The sequence below is a fragment of the Epinephelus fuscoguttatus genome, linkage group LG13, assembly GCF_011397635.1.
Source record: "Epinephelus fuscoguttatus linkage group LG13, E.fuscoguttatus.final_Chr_v1".
NCBI classification, from domain to species: domain Eukaryota; kingdom Metazoa; phylum Chordata; class Actinopteri; order Perciformes; family Serranidae; genus Epinephelus; species Epinephelus fuscoguttatus.
Window position 1 is genome coordinate 729,138 of NC_064764.1, and position 22,565 is coordinate 751,702.

The 22,565-nt window shown below is 40.5% G+C and overlaps 1 protein-coding gene across 1 annotated transcript in view; it reads left to right on the forward strand.

The window, feature by feature from the left end:
* slc37a1 (solute carrier family 37 member 1) overlaps nucleotides 1-22,565 on the forward strand; it is a 90,020-nt gene that overhangs the window by 50,657 nt on the left and 16,798 nt on the right. Inside the window, exons 6-11 of the mRNA XM_049594851.1 lie at nucleotides 1,732-1,867; nucleotides 2,374-2,450; nucleotides 8,139-8,305; nucleotides 8,739-8,791; nucleotides 14,514-14,588; nucleotides 18,692-18,814. Coding sequence (XP_049450808.1) covers nucleotides 1,732-1,867; nucleotides 2,374-2,450; nucleotides 8,139-8,305; nucleotides 8,739-8,791; nucleotides 14,514-14,588; nucleotides 18,692-18,814 — 631 coding nt within the window. The remainder of the gene's footprint in view (nucleotides 1-1,731; nucleotides 1,868-2,373; nucleotides 2,451-8,138; nucleotides 8,306-8,738; nucleotides 8,792-14,513; nucleotides 14,589-18,691; nucleotides 18,815-22,565) is intronic.

The window sequence follows — 22,565 nt, forward strand, 5'->3', positions numbered from 1 at the left end:
GTTGTAATTAGCTGAAAACAAGTGGTTGAAATGTGATGATTTTAATTTAGCCCTGCTCATGTCAATGCATCTGTTGGAGAGAGAAGGGGGTGGGGGTCTAGAAGAGCCAGGGGGTTATGTCCTTATAACCATCCACTGAGATAACTGCTCTTTTGCCTTCTTTCATCAGTTGTTTCTGGATTTGTAATAGTAGTTTGCTTCGTTGTAAAATGTCCCGGGTGTATTGGTCATTGACTCCATAGTTTGTTCCTTTAAGCTGTCTGCCTTGTCATTGAACTAGTTCTTTTTGTTTGTAGTGCTCAAATTTTGCGACGATTGGTAGTGGTCTGTTGTTGATGTTCTTTGATCCCATACGGTGCACACGGTGAAAAGTGATGTTGTTGACTGTTTCTGTGGGTAGTTTAAGCTGTGTGATCATGAATTCCTTAACAGATTTTTCAGGGTCGTCTGGGGTTTGTTCCGAGATGCCAGTGAAAACCAACTTGTCCCTCATGCTGCGTGTTTGCAAGTCCAGAATGTTCTCTTTCATGGTTTTGTTTTTGGCTGTGATGGAGGTGAGCTGAGTGCTAAGTGTTTTAACAAACTGTTTTAGTGAGTTATTTTCTTTGACAAGTGTTTCGATCTGGTCTTGGCTGAATTCCAGGCTGTGGCGGAGTGCCTGGAATTCCCTGTGCAAAACCTCAATCAACGCAATTCTGCCATCAAGTCCTGTGAGTTTATTTTCAGTGGAGATTAGAATGTTGCTTACCTCTGTGCTGCACAGTGGTTTGGGGGGGTGAGGATGGTGATGTATCCGGGCTGGAGAGTGACTCTGGACGGACTCGTTTGGCATTCGGATTGGAGTTGGATTTCCCCTTTTTATCGTTGTCTGTTTTGTCCTTATTCATGATGCAGAATCAGTTGAAACACTTGTCAGTGTATTCTTCTAGGTGCTCCAGGTCGGTTGATGGTAAAGTCCGGTAGGAAAAAAAGAAAAATTTTATGTCTGATGAGATATGGTGTTTGGGTCTGGAGTCTAGCAGCTGGGGGCTGCCATGTTGACTCATGCACCGTCCCACGAGAGTTGCGTTCACCAAGCAAGCACTGCCATGAGAGCTAAGCCTCCCCCATGACAGCTAAGCCTCACACTACTAAACTGCATCTCTAACCATGGCTGCCACTGTTTGACAAGAGGAGCTCAAAGAGAAGACGCTACTGTAACTTTTGTCTTTGTGTTTTGGAAGTCTGCAAGTATTCATCACAATTGCACTTCTTTTTCTTGCTTCTCTAACCTTTCAACAAATCATATGTAATGTCATCTTTTTTTCTGTTATCTTCACCAAGACTGCACAGACTGCACTGCTTCTATACTTTATTTTAACTTTAAAATGTATTGAATTAGATACTGCGTTACACAGCTATGTAGCAAAAATGTCACTCAGATAAGTGAGGGGTAGATAGCAGAAATATACATTTATAATACCGTGATCTGTCAATGTCAGTAATTTCTTTTAAAGTTTCTGGACCTCGATCATCACTGTAAACTAATCACCTTTGGTTAGTTATTTCTCACTGTTTTTTTGAGCTTACTTGCTACTTAACAGACAGACAGACAAACAGACAGAACTGAAACATCAGCTCCTCTGTGATGATTCTGAAACAAAGCTTACATGCAGGGAGGCATTGAACAACCTTATTGATCAGAGTAAGTTTTTGTGGTTAATATGATGTCAACACTGTGCACCCATACAGTGGCATTATCGGGGAGCGCCTGCCTATCCGACTATATCTAACAGTGGGCATGCTGACCAGTGGCCTGTTCACCTGCCTATTTGGACTGGGTTATGTCTACAACATCCACAACCTGGGCTTCTATATATTTGTCCAGGTGAGACACATCACAGCACATTTGTAAATCACAAAAACACAACATTGAAGCAGAGACCCTGAGGGTTTTTGCGCCAATGTGCAATGCTTGCACTAGCCATAGCACTGTCATGAAAATAGAGCCAGCAGGCACATACACAATACACATGTGACAACGATACACACAGATGCATTTGCTGAAAGGGGAATTCTCCTCAGTTCTCTGCATGGGGCACAGGTTAGCTAGATATGGCTGAAGCTGGTAGCAAACATATCCTGCACAAGGAAGCTTCTGTATGTATTGCCACAGAAAAAGATAAATGAATAACCTGTTCTGCCATTCCAAATTACAAATGACTGTTCACAGAGACGGAGACACACACACACGCATACACATACACTACATAATCACAGGTTTATGTATCCATGCAATTACACATGGTCACACAAATAATATGTGTAGCTGTATTTCCATACTACCTTACTGTAAAATGAATACTGTCCTCATTCATCATCTTGTGATTCCAGGTGGCCAATGGCTTGGTCCAAACCACTGGCTGGCCCAGTGTAGTGACCTGCATTGGTAACTGGTTTGGGAAAGGAAGGTAAGGTCATACCATTTGTGACTGACTTTAGCAGGGGAAAAAAAAAAAATCAAATATGGAATTCAATTAAGCTTCTGTTGTAAAGTACATTTCATGACCAGATTGTGTTTTTGGATGATTTCTGGGGCAGTGTGTCAGGTAAGTTTTATTATTGCTGTGTTATTTTAACTCCTTATGACAAAGCTGGTAATATCATTTCCACTACAGTCTGCGTATTTGCATAGTAAATCACGTCATGCTCTCTTTTGAGAAAAACCTAATGTTTAAAAAGGGCCTTTTAAAACTTTTTCTCTGCCTGTATGTACATGTATGTCCTTTGCAAATCTTTAGAACCATTTATCCAATTTACTTCACATTTGCAGGGTGTATTGCGGGAGATCCAAGGATGTGCAGTGTCAAATTTGGTGCAATTTGGACACACAGCATGCTTAATAAACTTTGAAGCTCTGTGGCTCTGGGCAGCGGTGGACGCAGGGCCTCAGGGCTCTGCAGTGTCAAACATTTTTTTGTTTTGTTTTGGGGTTTTTTACTGTGAAAAGCCACGCATTGGGTGTATTTTTCTTTACCAAACTAAATTACAACGCAAATAGCGTTACTACCAGTAAAATAACTCCCCTACTTAAATCCATGTTGTACTTTGTAATCAGAGTACTTGTCAAAGCAAGTGACTAATACACCTGTTTGCAAATTAATAAATCAATAAAGTATTTCACTAGTGTTTCTGACTGTGAGTAGTAGGGCTGTCAAAAGCGCCATGAAATTGAGTTTGAATATTTCGAATTAATTTAGTAGAGTTCGAATAATATTTTTTTTTACAAAAAAACACCCAAAATAAAGCTGCTTATTGCTGGTGCAATATGAACGTGATACTCGCTCTAATAAAGGACATTGGTGAACTTTGTTACAAGAGTAACCAAGGCCAAAAAGGGTAGGCAGGGAGGCAGCAGGTGCAGCACTCTCTCTGTATGTCTCCCCGAACAGGTCACACATCGCGGACAGTGCAGTGGGTGGTGTTGGCGCAGCAGGCTCCTCCGTCGGCGCCTCTCCTTCCGTCTCTGCGTACCTCTCTGGCCCAGCTTGTGCACGAGCCATCTCCGCCCGAACGTTACTGTAGACAATCTGCTTCTCGTCATCACACAGATATACTAGTTTGTGAAAGCGAGGGTGCTTTGCAAAGCTTGCATTTAACATGGCTTTTATCCACGAATCCACAGAAATCCCACACAGAACTTCTGCTGCTCTAATGGGACCAACTCCTCCCCCTCAACTGTCGCCATTTTCACCTTTCCTATTAATATATAACAATGAATGTTTTTGGTTTGATCCCCCAAAGTTGGCGCACTTGATTGACGTAGGCCTACTATAGGGGCTGGAAATGAACGTTATGAATGTAAATATACGTGTATGAGCATGATTCGCCGTGATATACAACATTATTATTAATTATTATTATTATTAATAGTATTAATTAATTATTAATGATATTCGAATTATCAAATTTAGGTTCGAACTTATAAAAAAATATATATTCGAATATATTTCGAACTTTGATTTTTTTTGACAGCCCTAGTGAGTAGCCACGAAGAGTGTGTTTCTCAGGGGTGGATTTATTGTGAATATACAAATGTGGGAGCCCCAGGCAAAGAGCATCTTTACCTCTCACCCTTAATCTAACTGTGAATGTTGTTTCTGGCCTTGGTAGAGGTTCTGCTTAAAACTTTTTATGCCTCCGCACCAGTGATAGCCATGGCCGAAGGCATTATATTTTTGGGTTGTCCGTCTGTCCACTTGCCCATCCAGCCATCAGTCCATCCATCCCATTCTCATGAACGTGATATCTCATGAATGCTTTGATGGAGTTCTATAAATTTGCACAAATGTTCACTTGGACTTAACAATCAGATTAACGATCAGATTTTGATGGTCAAAAGTCAAGGTCACTGTGACCTCATCTGTCGCATTCTTGTGAATGCGATACCTCATGATCACTGTGAGGGAATTTCTTCAAATTTGGCACAAATATCTTTTTGGACTCCAGGATTAACTGGTTCGAATTTGGTGGTCGAAAGTGAAAAGCCAAGGCCACTGTGACCTCACAAAACATGTTTTTGGCTATAATTCAGGAATTCATTGACAATCATGACATAATTTCACACAAATGTCCAGGTCAACCTCACTGTAATGTCAGAATGTTCTGCAAAAACGGTTTTCTGGCCATTACTTAACGTCATATCTGAGGAACAGAAGGGGAGACATTTGGTCAGATCTGAATTGGTTACACTAATGTTGTACAGATCTGTGCTGCCAGGGGAAAGTGTGTGTGACGCATCCATGTTTTCACAGACATACAGTGGTGGAAAAAAGTTTTCGGACACCCCATGCATTTGTGAAATATTGCATTATGAATCACTCTTAGGTCTTCAAGTGCAATTTATTTTAGTACAGTCACAGCCAAAATACTAAATAAATCCTAAAAAAGCCATTAAAAACTTAAAATTGATTGGTTCCATAAAAATACATAAGAAATTTTGAGTATTCGGTGATTTTGGTACCAGTGATGAAGGTCGTTCTTTTTATTAAAAGACACAATTTTTGTTGTCAAGCTTCGTGTCTACATAAAGCCAGCACATCTGAAAGTTCTTCAGACACAAAAATGGCTAAAACAAGGAACCTAACGCAGGAAACGCCTGAAGATAAAGATTCTCAGCCAGGAAGGGTACAGCTGCCGCCAGATAGCCAGGAAGTGCAGATGCAGTCCTTCAGCAGTTGGATACACTCTGCAGAAATACAGACGAACCAACAGCTTGGAAGACAAACCAAGATCTGGGTGTCCAAGGGTTTCTTCAGCAAGAAATGACCGCATCCTGATCCGCATGTGCAGGCAAAACCGCCGAATGACATCACAGGAGCTTCAGCAGCACTGGTCAAACCAAACTGGTGTCCAGTGTTCCACCCGCACTGTACGTGGCTGACTTTTAGATCATGGCTTAAGGTTCTATAAGGCTATCAAGAAGCCCCTGATCAATGAGAGACAGAGGTTAGCCCGGCGTCGTTGGGCCCAGGCACACAAGAACTGGACAGCCAGGAATTGGAAGAAGATTTTGTGGTCAGATGAGTCCAGTTTCCAGCTTTATCTTCCTCCTACTAATGTGAGGGTATGCAGAAGGCCAGGCGAAGCATTATCTCCAGCATGTACAGTACCTACTGTCAAGCATGGTGGAGGCAGTATCATGGTTTTGGGATGCATGAGTGCTGCTGGTGTTGGTCATCTCACTGTCTGTGATGGCACATTGAACTCTACCAAGTATTGTACCATTCTCGAAACCCACATGCTCCCTTCTGCGCGTGCACTGTTCCGTCGAGGTAAAAACTGGATGTTTCAACAAGATAATGCCCCTTGCCACACATCCAAGGCCAGTAGAACTTGGCTGCAGGAGCACAGTATCCAGGTCTTAGAGTAGCCAGCTCAATCCCCAGACATGAGCCCCACTGAAAATCTGTGGTGGATTATCAAAAGGTCTGTTTCAAAGCATAAACCAAAGAATTTAGAGAATTAAAAGCAGTAATTCAAGAAAAATTGGACAAGATTACCCCTCAACAGTGTGAAAGGCTCGTGGGGAACATGCCAGCCAGGATTAGAGCTCTACTACGTGCCAATGGCAGGACTACTAAGTATTAATTTGATGATGTGATGGTTTATTTATTTTTTGTTCAGTTTTGAACACATTCTCTGTTATTTGTTGACTTTGATACCGACAATGTTGAGAACTGACATATTGAAACTGTCAAGAATTTAGTTTTGTTAGTTTTTTTGTAAACAATAAACAAAAAAATATCATTTGTATTTGTTTGTATCTGTCTAATGCAGCCACACCTTTTGAAACACAAAAAAGATTTTTCCACAAATATTTCATGGTAATATTTGAGATTGTGTAAAATTTTAAGGGTGTCCGAAAAAATTTTTCCACCACTGTAGATGTAAACTGTAATAGAAACTTGACAGGCTTTTTGAGGCATAATACCACACAGTTTAAAAAAAAAAGAAAGAAAGAGAGGCATTATCAGGACAATGTAATTACATTTACTTAACACCCAATCAAGGATAGTATATTGAATAATAAGGCATCATGTTTTAATTGTTGGTAGTCCATACCCGGGGATGTGTTATGTATAGAGGAATAAGAAATCAAAAACAGTATATTAGAGGAGATGCAAAATGAGAGCACTGTAAATGCACTGTGTAATAAATATTAATGTAAGACAAACAATGCACACTGTATTTAGAAACGTGCTTTATGGCAAAATACGTGAAGCATAGTTTTGGCTGACGGCATGGAGGCATGTGCGTGCACGGGTCGTGTCAAACCAATGCACACTGTATTTAGAAACATGCTTTATGGCAAAATACGTGGAGCATAGTTTTGGCTGACGGCACGGAGTTCAGTAAAATAAAGTCTTTGGAGGAGATATTAGTCTTCAGCAAGTGTTGGTGCTTGCAATTGCATGTCCCAGCCATAAACTGTGGTCCAAGCGCAGGTGTTCTCCGCGCATGCGCAGCTCGCGCTGCTAATGTTGCTCACAGTATGAATGGGTAGTGGAAAAAACGCGAATATAAACAGTAGTAATGTGGGAAAAATGCAAAAAGGGCATCGTGGCTGTCTGTACATGACCAAGATGAAAGCCTATGTGCAAGTTCAGAGAAATAGGTTAAAGCAGTGAGGAGGAAAACGGATGATGACAGACGCAGGGACGGAGGTTTCTCCATTTAATAGTAGGATATTCTGTGATTAAAATCTGACTGTGCAGTAACATGTCTCTGTCAGATAAATGTAGTAGTACAATATTTTCCTTTGAGTATGAAGTAAGTAAGTAGTATGTCATTGAGTTGCATTTTTGTTAAGTGCTTTGGGTGCCTTTTGTTTGTTACTTCAGGGCTCAGTGCTCAACATTGTTTTTAAAGTATTAGCTTAAAATAAAGACCATTACTATTCTGTTATCAGCTGACAGTGACACTGTCTAACAGCAAGACTGCAATGACAGCCACAGAATTTGAACCACAGCCTACATTAGCTTTCTGCCAGTGACCTGCAAACATGAGAATGTCTTATGTTGCACCTTGGCTTGTTGAATGAGACACCAAACAAATACTTAGCAGGTAAATGTAATCTAATGTGTGATCCTTGTTCTTCAATACCACTGCTAATAATTGGTTTGTGAACAACAATTTGTTGACACTGTGTCTGTACCCCAGGTCAAGGCTAAAGGTGCATTTCTGATTTAACTCAAAAAACATTTTCTGTCTACTTTGACACGATATCCAGCACTTGGGAAAGTCTGACTGAGTGCAGAGAAACAGTAGAAACAGTACATAGTGCTGTTGAAGGACTGTTCAGTTTACTGTTTCTGATGTGAAACATTTGCCTTTTACTGTACAACTGCACCCTCTTAGTGTTTTTTTATATTTAGTGGACTGCAGTGTTGGTTGTTGGGGAAATGTTTTCTCTGTAGAATGCTTCTTATTCATTGTAATGTAGGAAACAAGTTTGGATTTCTTTTTTCCAGTGACTTAAAAAGTGTTCATACACATTTTGGCGAATATGGAGAATGTGCAGCATTTCAGTAAGCGGAGGTGTGATGCCTCTGAAAGTCACTGTCACCTGGATGTGTATGTGTGTGTCTTTCTGTCAGGCGTGGACTCATCATGGGGTTGTGGAACTCTCACACCTCAGTGGGAAACATCATGGGCTCTCTGATCGCAGGCTACTGGGTCTCCTCCAACTGGGGCCTGTCCTTCATTGTACCAGGGCTCATTATTGCTTTCATGGGCATCGTCTGCTTCCTCTTCCTCATTGAGCGTGAGTGCAGCCCCCCCATTGGTTGGAGGGCAGCAATATGTTTATATTTTACCAACTGGCTAGATTTGTTTCTTATTGAGTATGAAGTCTTGAGTGTCTTGTGCAGTTAATACACTTATAAACAAGTGCGCACATTAATTGGCTCTTTCTTCCTTAGTAAAGTAAGTTCCCATTTACTACATTAATTCATTCACTCATGGTTTTTACAAAGGTATCTGGCTTGCTGAAAAAACATGTTTAATTATGTAAAGAAAGAACTGTAACTAGCTGTCAGAGTGGTAAGTTAAGACAGCCTGCTCCGTGTTTTTTTTTTTGTTTGTTTTTTTCTAGTTTGGTAGCTTGCTGACAAACAGCAGCAGCTCTTTGCAGGACTTCGCAGCCGTAAATGGATGAGTATCATAGTAACGTTATGACATCTTTTTCCCCTCTCCAGATCCAAATGACGTGAAAAGCATGTATGCTCAAAATACGTCTCCGGGCAAGAGTGTGAGTACAGAGAGTTTTTCTTGTTTTTTTTTTTCAGTAAGTAGAAAGACAGTTGCTTTTTTTTCTTTGTATTTAGATTTTTATCAGCCGCAATAACAATCATAACAGCAGGTATTGTTTCCACCTTGTGAGCCTGTGTGCATCTCATCATGGCAAGATGTGGTCTTGGTGACAACAGTTGCAGTGGGAACTGCCACAGAAGCTGTTTTGAGTATTTTGCTAGGTGCTTACATAACCCCTTTTACACTGCCCGTTCAAGGCTTGAATTGTATTTGGTTTCGTATTGGCCGTTTAGTATAAAAGGTGTGATTGCAGAATGGGGAGACAGGGTTATTTTGCCTTTGAGCCAGCAGCGGAGATAGTGATAGCACCAAATTCAATGTCCGTATAAAAAGGACAGCTGGCAGGACAGGACCATAGATGGGATGAGTGTGACATTGTGGCAACGTGTTAAGTGTGTCACCCACCACCAGGGTTTTTAAAACCAGCTAGAAGCAGTTAGCAGCTAACTGTTTCTGTTATCCGCTGTGAGGGTCCAAAGGACAGAGGGATGTCGTATGCTGTAAAGCCCTCTTAGGCAAATTGTGATTTGTAATATTGGGCTTTATAAATAAAATTGATTGATTGATTGATTAATTGAACTCAAAGAAGAACAGTGGCTGTAAATGTCTACAAATGTGTAAAACTATGAGAACCAGGAGTCCCTTACCCAGCCTCCATATAACAGAGACGATAAATGATTGTTGTTGCCATGTTATTAGGGGTTCAAGCCTGAAGGGCTGAAACCCTAATGTTTTTGTCCTGTTTTATTAGGGCCTGAGCACCAAGTAGTGCGAGGACCCTATTGAAATGCAAGGATTTTTTTTTTCTCCGAAAAGAAGTGCATTTTTGAGGTTTAGGGTACTCAAAAACTCATCAAACTTTGCACACTTATGTAAACTGGCGAAAATCTACATTTGATATGGGTATGGTTGAGGGGTGTCACAAAATGGCTCAGTAGCGCCCCCTACAAAATTTCGACGATGCAGCCCCCGAAGCTGCTTTCATCTACTTGTATGAAACTTGGTAGACACATGTTGCAGTCCAAGACATACAAAAAAGCCTCTTGGAGCCATACTCCAAACCCAACAGGAAGTCGGCCATTTTGCATTTACTGTGCATTTTTGGCCATTTCCAGGGCTCATAAATTAACGAACACCTCCTAGAGATTTTATCCGATCAACTTCAAACCTTGGTCCATCCCACCGGAAGACGTTGAAGAAGAAAAGTTATTACAGGCTTGACTTTTCATCAAACTGTGTGACTGTGGCAAGACGTCAAACTTAGGGGTCTCGCCACAAAACAGGAAGTAGTTTATAACTCCAGCATACATGGTCCAATCTTCCCCAAACTTCACAGGATTGATGACAGTCCCGCCCTGAACACATCTACATGTCAATAATTAGTGATGAATATAGCGCCCCCTACTGGCAACACAAAATGTCATGTTTTACACTTTGATGTACACCTCCTACAGAGTTGACCAGGTCCACCTCGAAAACACAAGACCTTAATGATGCTTTATTGTGTAAACTGTGAGTTTTCGTCACAGGGCATGGCCATGGCCTGGCGACAAATTTCGATATTTTGCCGTGATGATAAACATTGCTGTAACTTTACTCTACGTGGGCATATCTTTCCAAAACTTAAGACATATGATAACAGTCCAGCCTTGAACACATCTACAGAAGAATTGAGTCGCTGTCATAGTGCCACCAACTGGCAACAGAAAATTACTGTTTTCATTCTTTGCTGTCCCTCTTCTAGCAGATTATTCAGACCCACCTCAAATTTGCTGATAAATAGTCCTAAGACATTGATGATACTCAAAAATGAAGTTTTTGAGTTTTCATCAAACGCTTTCACTTTGGCAACCTCTTATTCGCCATAAAACACAAAGTAGTTTTTAAGGGACAAGGGATGCTTGAAAACTCACCAAATGTGGCACACACATTAGGAGTCGCAAATTCTGCCTCTTTCTGCCTTTTCTGTTGTGTTATCATTTATGTGTTTTGATATGCCAAGATAGCTCAACAGTGCCAACTCCAAAATTTCGACAAAGCAGACCCCAAAGCTGGTTTCACCTGCATGTATGAAACTTGGTAGGCACATGTAACACTCTGAGACGTACAAAAAAGCCTGTTGGAGCCATGCTCCAAACCAAACAGGAAGTCTGCCATTTTGAATTTACTTGTGCCACTTTAGTGCATTTTTGGCCATTTTCAGGGCTCTTAAATTAACGAACTAGTCAAACATTGGTCTGTCCCACTGAAAGACCTTGAAGAAGAAAAGTTATTACAGGCTTGAGTTTTTGTCAAACCACGTGACTGTGGCATGGCATTAAACTTTCATGTGTTGCCATAAACAGGAAGTGGTTTGTAACTCCAGCATACATAGTCCAATCTTCCCCAGACTTCACAGGACTGATGACAGTCCCGCCCTGAACACATCTATTTACCAATATTCAGTATTACACATAACGTCACCTACTGGCAACAGGAAATATGTCTTTTGAGATATTAATTTTTTGATTTAATTGAAATTTACATGTTGTTTATAGTTGATGTACAAAATCATGACATATCATTAGTGCATTCTTAAGGCCCATTTATGCTCCCTTTACGTACGAAAATGTATACGTCCGTTTCAAACGATGTTACCGTCACTGCCCACATACTTCCATGCGCCCTTTACGTTTGCATGGATGTTAACCAATATATCCACCAGGAGGCAGCCCAGCGTCAAAAGTTTATGACAACAACAAACTCAAAAACAAACATAGCGACTTTGGAGGAGATATTGATAATGTACCTCTTGCATAAAAGACAAAAACAGAGGCAGCGTTGTAGGAGGCGGTGGTCGGTGAGGCCGTTAAATACATCACGACTGGAGGACGGAGAATTCTTTTCTCTAGTACTGCAGATTAGAGAAATTGAATTGTTATTTCTTCTTCGTGTCTCACTAGAGCTACGTATCGGGTAGTGACAGCAACACTGCCCCCACGGTTCCCGGTGGTACTGCTCCGTTTGGCCCGTATCTGTAAGCTTTATGGAAAGGTGCAGAAATACGGACGAAATGAACGTGGAGCACGGACAGAAGGCTCCCTCCGTATCCGGATCCGTATTTAATGTTGAGCATAAATGGGCCTTTAAGGCATCAGATTTTAATGTCTCGCCATGAAACACAAAATTGGTATAACTTTGGAGTAAATGGTCCAATCTGCACCACACTTCACATGTTTGATAATAGTCCCACCCTGGACACATCTATGTGACAATTTTCAGTCATAGACATAGCACCACCTACAAGAAACAGGAAGTACGTCTGTGTCCTGCCATCACCCTCGAGTTGCGTGAAGGTGCGAGGGCCCATTCATCGCTGCTTGCAGCTTTAATAGTTATTATCATTATTATTATTGTTATTATTCAAAAATGTGTTCGCAAATTCCCATGAGATGCTACATCATAGAGACCTATGATTGGAAGTTGTATGCAAAAGGTGCTCAAGAAATATAATACCATTAGGCCAGATGAGTTGCTATAATTAAGGTTTGACGAAAATTTGTTTTCAAAGGCCACCACCCTCGCACCGTATGTCAGATTGACTTGATATTGGACACACGTTCAGGTGAAGGTCTGCCCACTAGATTTTCCACCATATTGAATTTTTTGAGAAACACTTGACAGCTTGTCCTCATGCGCTGGTTGGAATTGTACCAAACATTCTTTGAATCCTTATAAGATGAAGCTCTTTAAAAGTTATCAACAACTTTTTGTGTGTCATTGCTTTTTGATGATATTGACCAATGAACTTTAGAGGGGGTGTGGCTCAGCACATTAATGGAGTTTACTCCTTAACCATTGAGCCAATTGTCACAAAACTTGTAGGAAATATCGACATACGTATCTGAATCATACCCTGAAAGTTTGATTCAAATCGACCAACAGGGGGCGCTACACATGCAAATAGTTGATATCTCAAAATCAGCTAGAGATATTTGTACGATACTTGGTTTGCATCATCAAGGGTCATGTCTCAGTTGATGCACAAAATTTGAAAATGATTGCTTAAAGGGGGCGCGGCTTGTTACATTAAATCTAAATTTCAAGACATTTCACATTCCATACTTCAGAAAATCATGATAAGTCACCAGTGTGTCCTACATAGCTGAAATTTTTTCAGCACATCCACTGAATTGTGAAACTTGATGCAGCCTAAAGTCAATTCAGAAGTCCTTATCTCTATATTTTTGAGAATATGCAAAATTAATTAACATCTGTACTCCAAAAGTCTTCATCTAAATGCAGCCACCATTGCCAAAAACATTCTTTGGATACTAGATGTCACATGTTTGAAATGGTGTTCAGGTCTGTTTAACAGTTAGCTCACAGGGATATTCATTATCTTGTTGTAATTTGTTCTGTATGCACAACATTTTGTATTTCATCTCATTTTAACCAAATGTCACCAGAATATTTGACAATATACCTGAGACCAGCAGAATGATGTGCGATTTTTTTTTTTTTTTTTTTTTTACAGAATTTTATCACCAACGCTTTAACTGTTATTGATATTGATATTTACCAAATAACTTTAAAGGGGGCGTGGCTCAGCAAGTGACTCCACAGCTTTTGGGCCAATCATCACAAACCTTGCAAGCAATGTCTTAAAGGAATACTCAGACAATTTGGGAGTTATGCCCTTTCTCTATCATTTTCATATTGAGACAACATGATCGATATCTTTTTTTGTGTCAGTACGTCCAGTGGCTGGGCCTCAGCTGTTAGCATTGTGGTTTAGCTTAGCGAATACAATTGAAGTCTGTAGGGGGTCAGTAGCCTACAGTAAAAGTGAACAAATGAACGTTACGGAAACCCTGAAGCTGGCATTTCTGCATGTGCATTTAAAATAAACATGTTTAAACATTAACTGGAAAAACGAGAGTCCTTTTTAGTCATTTTAGAAGAAGTTTGATACACAGAACTATAGTGTGTTTATGTCCTGCGCTGTGATCCGCGGAGGGATACACCGGTGAGCAGGCACAGGCACAGATGTAGCCTGTAAACAAAACTCAGTTGTTTATTTAGCCTAATGATATCTCCAGACTATTGTAGCTGCAATGGACGACTTTGAACGCGATTTTGAAGAGTTTCTTGTAGCGGACACAGATCCAGAGCCATACCTGTTTGAGCCGGAGTATACAGATTAGGAACTCCAGGTGTTGGATGCTGAGCAGGTGAGAAGAAAGGCTGAATCCTCCGAAGCGGTGGAACACAAGGGGCCGAGGGGAGACGGAGGTCAGGGGAGGATTGATGGTGTAGCTGCGGGGCTTGCCAACCTATGCCTACGGAGGTGGAATCATTTTGCTGCACAGAATGGGATTCGGTGCTATCATTGTTGGGGAGATATATCATCAGGAGGAAAACACATGTACACATACATGGGCACGCAATCGTATGCGCGGCTGTCAAGATTTACAATGCCTTTGTGACTGTGCAATAAAAAAGACCTTTAAAGAAATGAAACCATATATTTATGCAGTGTTTTTAAAGATTTGTCTTCAGAAGGAAACAATGGATTTGGAGCCGCAGACAGAGTAGGGACGTCAAAGTATAAGAGATGAACAAAAAAATTAACTGAAACATGTGTGAACAATAATATAATTTTTTCCCTCCTCAAGCAGGTTCCAGCCAAGAGTTGGAGTGGTGTAAATGGACACACTGGGGTGTATCTGCAGTACAAGGACAACAAAACCCAGGTGTGTGTCACTGGGTGTATGATCATGCAGTGTGTATTGTACATGTGATCCTACTGCTGTATAAACATTTTTCAGCTATGCACAACTTTAAAACCCCTGAAAATGTGTTTAAATATTTTTTTCACTTTAACATTATATATTATTGAGGACATAAGCAACAGTTAAAGTTTAAAAAGGGTATTTAGGGTATTATTTATTTATTAAGAGTTTAACGCTCAAAAACTGAGCTAATATGCTTTGTCAGGACTGTGTATGTTTAATCAGATGTGACCACATACACATACATTCAACCAGGCAGAAGAGCACAGAGAAAAACATGATTAGGAAAAAATCTGTCAAGTGAAATAACTAAATCAGTAAATGGTGTTCACGTTTGAGCTGAGTACTTAAAGCAAGAAACTGATTGGAAAAATGTAGTTTTACCCAGAGACATTTTTATTGTCAGTTAAGGAGCCCTATGCGACATTTAAAGCATATCTATGATTCAGAGTCTGGGCCAGGGCTGGCTGCACACAGCTCTCAACGTGGATAACAGTGCAAACAGTGCTAACAGCAACAGAGCTAACAGTATTAACCTGGGGGCAAACTGAGGGTGGTCATTATGCTTCCGCTGACTTGAATGAGGATAAAATTAGTCAATTTTGCCAATGGCATCACGTGATTTACCCGTGAGTTATAACTCTCAGTTTTGTCCATTGCAAAAATTGGCTTTAAAGCCTAGTACTTTGCCTGGGGGCCTGCTTTACATGCTAAATAGTTATTTACTTCTATATTAGTGCTCTCTGTGGCGTATAGAGCTCCTTTGAAATTGCATCTGTTATTGTTTTTGAGCATATTAATCTAAGTCCCACAGACAAGTGGCCAAACCAGCCTCAGAGATTAGACGAATTAAACTTAGTTTAACTATCTGATTGCAGTTTGCAATCCATTGAAAACATGATCAATAAATGTGATATTTTGGATTCAGTCAAAGAGCTACCTTATTACATTAACAGTTATCTTATCATACATGAAAACAAGAAATAACCAGAAGAACTCTTAAAATCATTGACAGCAATAGAGTATGAAATTTTTTTTTCTTCCTCCCAGCACTGTCGTAAATTGCATTTAAACATGTCATTGTAATCCAGACTCCGTTTGTAGATACAGACAAAAACACAACAATTTTTAGTTTAAGGTGATTATACCCTCATGAAAACATTGTTATAAATATTATATTAAGGTTCTGCTAATATATGCCCATAAATCCTACACACTGGATCTTGAAAGCACTGGTCTATATGGCAAAAACTGCCCATCCATCACACAAAAGTCTAGATTAATGCTTGTATTCAGTATTTACAGTTGGGGTCAAAAGTTTACATGTTTGCTATGGCTGTCATGAGTTTCTAATAACTTCTACAAGTCATTATCTATGATTTTATGACTGGAACATGTACTATTTTGTCAAAAAAAAAGTTAATCAAATTTGGTTCTTTAGTGAAATTATTATGGTTCTCCTGAAAATGTGACCAAATCTGCTGGGTCAAAGATACACATACAGCAATCTGAATTATCAATTTTGGTGATGTAGAAAGTTGTGTCAAACAAATTTGCTTTGTGACATGACTTCCTAACTTCCTGTGAATGATTATGATTGATACAGCTGGTGACATCTCTGAATTGAATAGGGCTTGTTTGATACACTCAGTTTCAGCCACAAACACTACAGTGGAAAAGTCAAAGGAGCTCAGCGTGTTTCTGAAAAAGTAGATCATTGATTAAGACAAGCCAGGAAAGTCACTTGGATCCATTTCAAAGCAGCTATAGGTCCCAAGATCAACTGTGCAAACAATTGTTTGTATATGTAAAGTGCATGGCACAGTTGTGTCATTGCCACCATCAGGAAGAAAACACAAGCTATCACCTGCAGCTGAGAGAAAATTGGTCAGGGTGGTCAAGAGACAACCAAGAACCACCAAAAAGCAGGTCTGCAATGAATTACAAACTGCTGGAACACAGGTGTCATTGTTCTCGGTCAAGCATGTTTTGCATCACCATGGGCTGAGAGGCTGCCACGCAAGAAGGAAGCCTTTTAGCGGAAAGTTCTGTAGTCAGATGAAACAAAAAATGAGCTTTTTGGCCACAATGACCATAAATATGTTTATAGGAGAGAGGGTCAGGCCTTTATCTCTAGAACACCATACCTACAATTAAGCATGGTGGTGGTGGTATTATGCTCTGGGCCTGTTCTGCTGCCAGTGGAACGGAATGGAATAATGAAGGATTACTTCAAAATTCCTCAGGAAAACCTCAAATCATCAGCCAGAAGGAGACACAGTTGGGTATTTCAGCATGGCAATGATCAAAAACATTCATCAAAAGTAGTAACAAAGTCCTGACTTAAACCCCATTGAGAACACGTGGCCTGTACTGAAAAGAAAGACTGTGTCAAAAAGCCAGTGAATTACTTGAACTTCACTGATTCTTTCCAGAGAAGTGGTCAAAGATTTAATAAGCAGCTTGTTGGGAACTTAAAGATGGCTACAAAAAGTGCCAGATTGAGATGAAAATGGCCAAGGGACAGTTACTTAAATATAGGTATTGATGTATGTATATTTTTGACCCTGCATATTGGTCACATTTTCAGAAAATCCATCATGAATTCATTAAAGAACCAATTTATTGAACGTTTCCTTGTGACATAGTATGTAAAAATAGAAAGTTTTAGAAGCTATTGAAAACACAAGACTACCACGATAAGCATGTTCTTTACAAGTGTATGTAAATTGCTGACCACAATTGTCAGTAATTGGTTACTCAGTTAGATAAGAGAATCTTTTATTACACTTCAAATCACAGTTTGGCAAAGTCACCTCTGTTCTGCTCTTTAATTTATTGTCACACAATGTGTCAGAGGTTACCATTCCAATTATCCTTAAAGAGGCAACAGATAGGATTAGTTTTTTTTTTAGCTTGGCGCCACTTAGTGTCAGCGGTGTTGCTCGCACTGTCGCAACGACCAAATTGACTGTGGGGATCAGAAATAATCAAAATGTAGGCTGTAATGCCACCGGTATACCTCTGTCTATATGTAGAATGAGAAGGTGGACACTATACTAAATAAATGAGTAAAGAGACCAAGCAACAATTATCAGATTTATCTGAAGAAAAACAAATAGTAATGCAAATAATTATAACAGAATGCACAGTACCAGTACAAACAATTCACAGTAAATTATACCAAGATGTACAGTATCAGTACAAACAACAGTAGACACGTAAGGGATAATGTATAGTGAGCTGGTGACTGTTGAAAAATAACTCCCGTCTGAGGGCTGCCGTAGAATGGCAACAAGGATGTCAGCCGACCAACACTCGCTACCCGGTCCCTGGTTGCAGCGATTTGCGATGCTGGCCAGCTAGGAATTAACTAGCAGCCAGTACAATACAGTCCTCTCTTGTCTAGCTAACATTTAGCCGTGTTACTTACTGATCCATTCGAAAGAAAGCTAGCTGGACATCGCCTGACTGAGGTTTACTCTTGTTTTTCCTCTTCTTTTATAACTCTCCTTTGCCTCCTCAGACAGAGGAGCTTGTTTTCTTTTGCTAGGCCGTTTTTCACTTGTTTCCAAACTTTGTCCGTCTGCCATTGTGCTTGTGACTCAACTATCTCATGCCCAACTCTTCATAAGGACCAGCTCCATTCCCTGATTGGCTGACCGACCAGTTTCGCAATACATGACGCGTTTCCTGCCGTAAAGCAGATTTTTTCCGCGAAATTTTGCCCCCGATGGCAGAAGCTTATTGCAAAGATTGCAAAGCCACTAAGTAACCTATGTAAATGCTGATAGTCTGGTTTTACTGTGGCCACTACCCTGTGCAGCCCACATTATTTTCATAATGATATATTTAGGAAAAAATGCTATTTGTTGCCTCTTTAAGTTTCTCCATCAACTCAATTGATTTGGGTTAAAAACCACCTAAAACATATAAAACCTCACCCAAAGGTGCTGTGAACTTCTATTTACTGTTCAGTTAGTAGGTGAACGGGGTTGTAGTACAGTTACACCTGCAGCCTCTGATCATCGCCTTGCTTCTCCCTCCCTCCATCTCTCTGTCAGAGCTACGACACAGAGCTGCTGTTGCCCCGGGACAGTGTGTGTGTCCCCACACAGCCGGTCGTGGTGGTAAAGAGAGAATCAGAGCCGTCCGCCATCAGCTTCATGGGAGCTCTACGCATACCAGTCAGTGACATGCACACACAGACACACACAAATCCATCATTAAAAACATCTGGGACCTCATTTATAAACAGTGTGTAGAGTAGAGAAAAATATATGTGTGCACAGAGGCCAAAAATTGCATGTGCAAGAAATATTCTGATTTATAAATTTTTTATATACTTTAAAACCATGATTATCCCTGCAAGTGCACAATTTCCTTTTACAAATCCTAAATCAGCTTGGAATTGTCCATCCATGAATCAGCCTCATATCTTGCCCTCAACTATAAATGGTCAGTGCAAAGTACCTCATTAACGCTGATGATGAGCCTGCTAAAAAATGGTCCTTTACTGTGATAAATGGTAACAACTGAAAGACACTAGAGCATTTCTGTTTACAGCATTCAGACTGATGTCCTCACACCTTGCAAAATGGTTGCAACAATCAGTTATATTGGGCCTCATTCACAAACAGTGCGTACGCACAAATCTGTGCTTAAACTGTGCATATGATCGTTTGACACACAAATCTGGGATTCATCAATATTTTCTTACCCAAATTTGTTCTTACTCTGCGAACAAATTTAGAACTGGCTCAGACGATGCGTACGCACAAATGAGGATGGCCGAACTGACTTAGAAAATGCAAACACGTGCCTTTTAAGTACATGCAGAGCCTATAAAACCACATTCATTAAAAAGAGATTTAATTAACATTTTTTAAAATCATTAATTTACTAATATATTGGCCAAATGTATTAAATAACCATGAAATTGACACACGTTCACCCTCATCATTGTGACAATTAAAATATTAACAACATGAACAGAAAAAACTATCACTCCATCAACGTGCAGATGATCTGTAATGCCAACTGCCATATCCTTAACGCTGTGGCCCGCTGGCCAGGAGGCACCCACAACTCATTTATTTTGCAAAACAATACAGTGGGAATGTGTTTGGAGGCAGGGGCTGTGAGAAGTGGATGGCTTGTTGGTGAGCATCTTTTGTTCTAGTCTTTTATTTCAATTGTTTTTAGTTAGTATTTTTAGTAAGTCTCTATTCTGTTACTGCTAAAATGTTATATTGTTTGGGTGACCGGGTATATGGCCTTAAAACATGGCTGATGACACCATACGCAAACCCTGAAACCCCTCAAGAGGTGCGCTATAATAACATACATGCCCACACACGTGCCATAGAGCGCACTTTTGGCGAGCTTAAGGGCCGTTGGATGTTTGGATACAGCCGGTGGCAAACTACTTTATACCCCTGAGAAGGTGTGCAAGATCATCCTGGCATGCTGTGTCCTCCACAATCTTGCAATGACCCATGGCATTCCCGCAAGACCCGGCGCCATCGCTTCTAACAAACTGTGAAATTTACTACTTCTCTCCTCGCGTAACCGCTTCCTTCATTCATGAATCAACTCTAGGCAAGCGGTTTCCTTATATGGAGAAATGGGGGCGTAGTATGCTAATCACAAATTGCGAGCACACGCCTGTCAATTTAGAATGATTCTGATTCACACACATATGCAGGTGGTGAGAACAAAATTGGCCAGTGCGCAGGTGTCATGAATCTCACGGTGATTTTGCATACGCACTTATTTTGTGCGCAAAGTAAGAACTTTTCCACGCACATATTAGTGAATGAGGCCCATTGTCTTGTATTGTATGTAGGAATAATTATCAACAAACTGAAAATATGTAGAAGTCTTGGTTACATACAGTATATTTAACTTTATGATGCATATACAGTACAGGCCAAAAGTTTGGACACACCTTCTCATTTAATGCGTTTTCTTTATTTTCATGACTATTTACATTGTAGATTCTCACTGAAGGCATCAAAACTATGAATGAACACATGTGGAGTTATGTACTTAACAAAAAAAGGTGAAATAACTGAAAACATGTTTTATATTCTAGTTTCTTCAAAATAGCCACCCTTTGCTCTGATTACTGCTTTGCACACTCTTGGCATTCTCTCGATGAGCTTCAAGAGGTAGTCACCTGAAATGGTTTCCACTTCACAGGTGTGCCTTATCAGGGTTAATTAGTGGAATTTCTTGCTTTATCAATGGGGTTGGGACCATCAGTTGTGTTGTGCAGAGGTCAGGTTAATACATAGCCGACAGCCCTATTGGACAACTGTTAAAATTCATATTATGGCAAGAACCAATCAGCTAACTAAAGAAAAACGAGTGGCCATCATTACTTTAAGAAATGAAGGTCAGTCAGTCTGGAAAATTGCAAAAACTTTAAATGTGTCCCCAAGTGGAGTCGCAAATACCATCAAGCGCTACAACGAAACTGGCACACATGAGGACCGACCCAGGAAAGGAAGACCAAGAGTCACCTCTGCTTCTGAGGATAAGTTCATCCGAGTCACCAGCCTCAGAAATCGCAAGTTAACAGCAGCTCAGATCAGACACCAGATGAATGCCACACAGAGTTCTAGCAGCAGACCCATCTCTAGAACAACTGTTAAGAGGAGACTGCGTGAATCAGGCCTTCATGGTCAAATAGCTGCTAGGAAACCACTGCTAAGGAGAGACAACAAGCAGAAGAGATTTGTTTGGGCCAAGAAACACAAGGAATGGACATTAGACCAGTGGAAATCTGTGCTTTGGTCTGATGAGTCCAAATTTGAGATCTTTGGTTCCAACCGCCGTGTCTTTGTGAGACGCAGAAAAGGTGAACGGATGGATTCCACATACCTGGTTCCCACTGTGAAGCATGGAGGAGGAGGTGTGATGGTGTGGGGGAGTTTTGCTGGTGACACTGTTGGGGATTTATTCAAAATTGAAGGCACACTGAACCAGCATGGCTACCACAGCATCCTGCAGCGACATGCCATGCCATCCGGTTTGCGTTTAGTCGGACGATCATTTATTTTTCAACAGGACAATGACCCCAAACACACCTCCAGGCTGTGTAAGGGCTATTTGACCAAGAAGGAGAGTGATGGAGTGCTGCGGCAGATGACCTGGCCTCCACAGTCACCGGACCTGAACCCAATCGAGATGGTTTGGGGTGAGCTGGACCGCAGAGTGAAGGCAAAGGGGCCAACAAGTGCTAAACACCTCTGGGAACTCCTTCAAGACTGTTGGAAAACCATTTCAGGTGACTACCTCTTGAAGCTCATGGAGAGAATGCCAAGAGTGTGCAAAGCAGTAATCAGAGCAAAGGGTGGCTATTTTGAAGAAACTAGAATATAAAACATGTTTTCAGTTATTTCACCTTTTTTTGTTAAGTACATAACTCCACATGTGTTCATTCATAGTTTTGATGCCTTCAGTGAGAATCTACAATGTAAATAGTCATGAAAATAAAGAAAACGCATTGAATGAGAAGGTGTGTCCAAACTTTTGGCCTGTACTGTAACTCCCCTATATTGAACTATGTTGCAGGGATATGCTAACTGCTGACACGATACAGAATAGAGCTGTACAATGTTTTCTGGGGGTCCATAGATTTGTTTCTGTTTCAGCAATTCAGGTAAACATGGGCTGTGTACCAGGACTGGTGCAATGAAAATGTGAAATGACTGATCCCCACCTCTGGAACTCTCCCTCACGACATTCGCAATATTGACTCCCTTTCCACTTTCAAATCCCTTCTGAACACACCTTTTCAAGCTGGCATACTCAGTCTGATTTAATAGAGACACACATACTGATGATGCTTTTATTATTTTATACACTACCTAGTGTTTGTAATTATGATTTTGTCTCGTCGTTTTATTAACTTTTATTGTATATTACTGA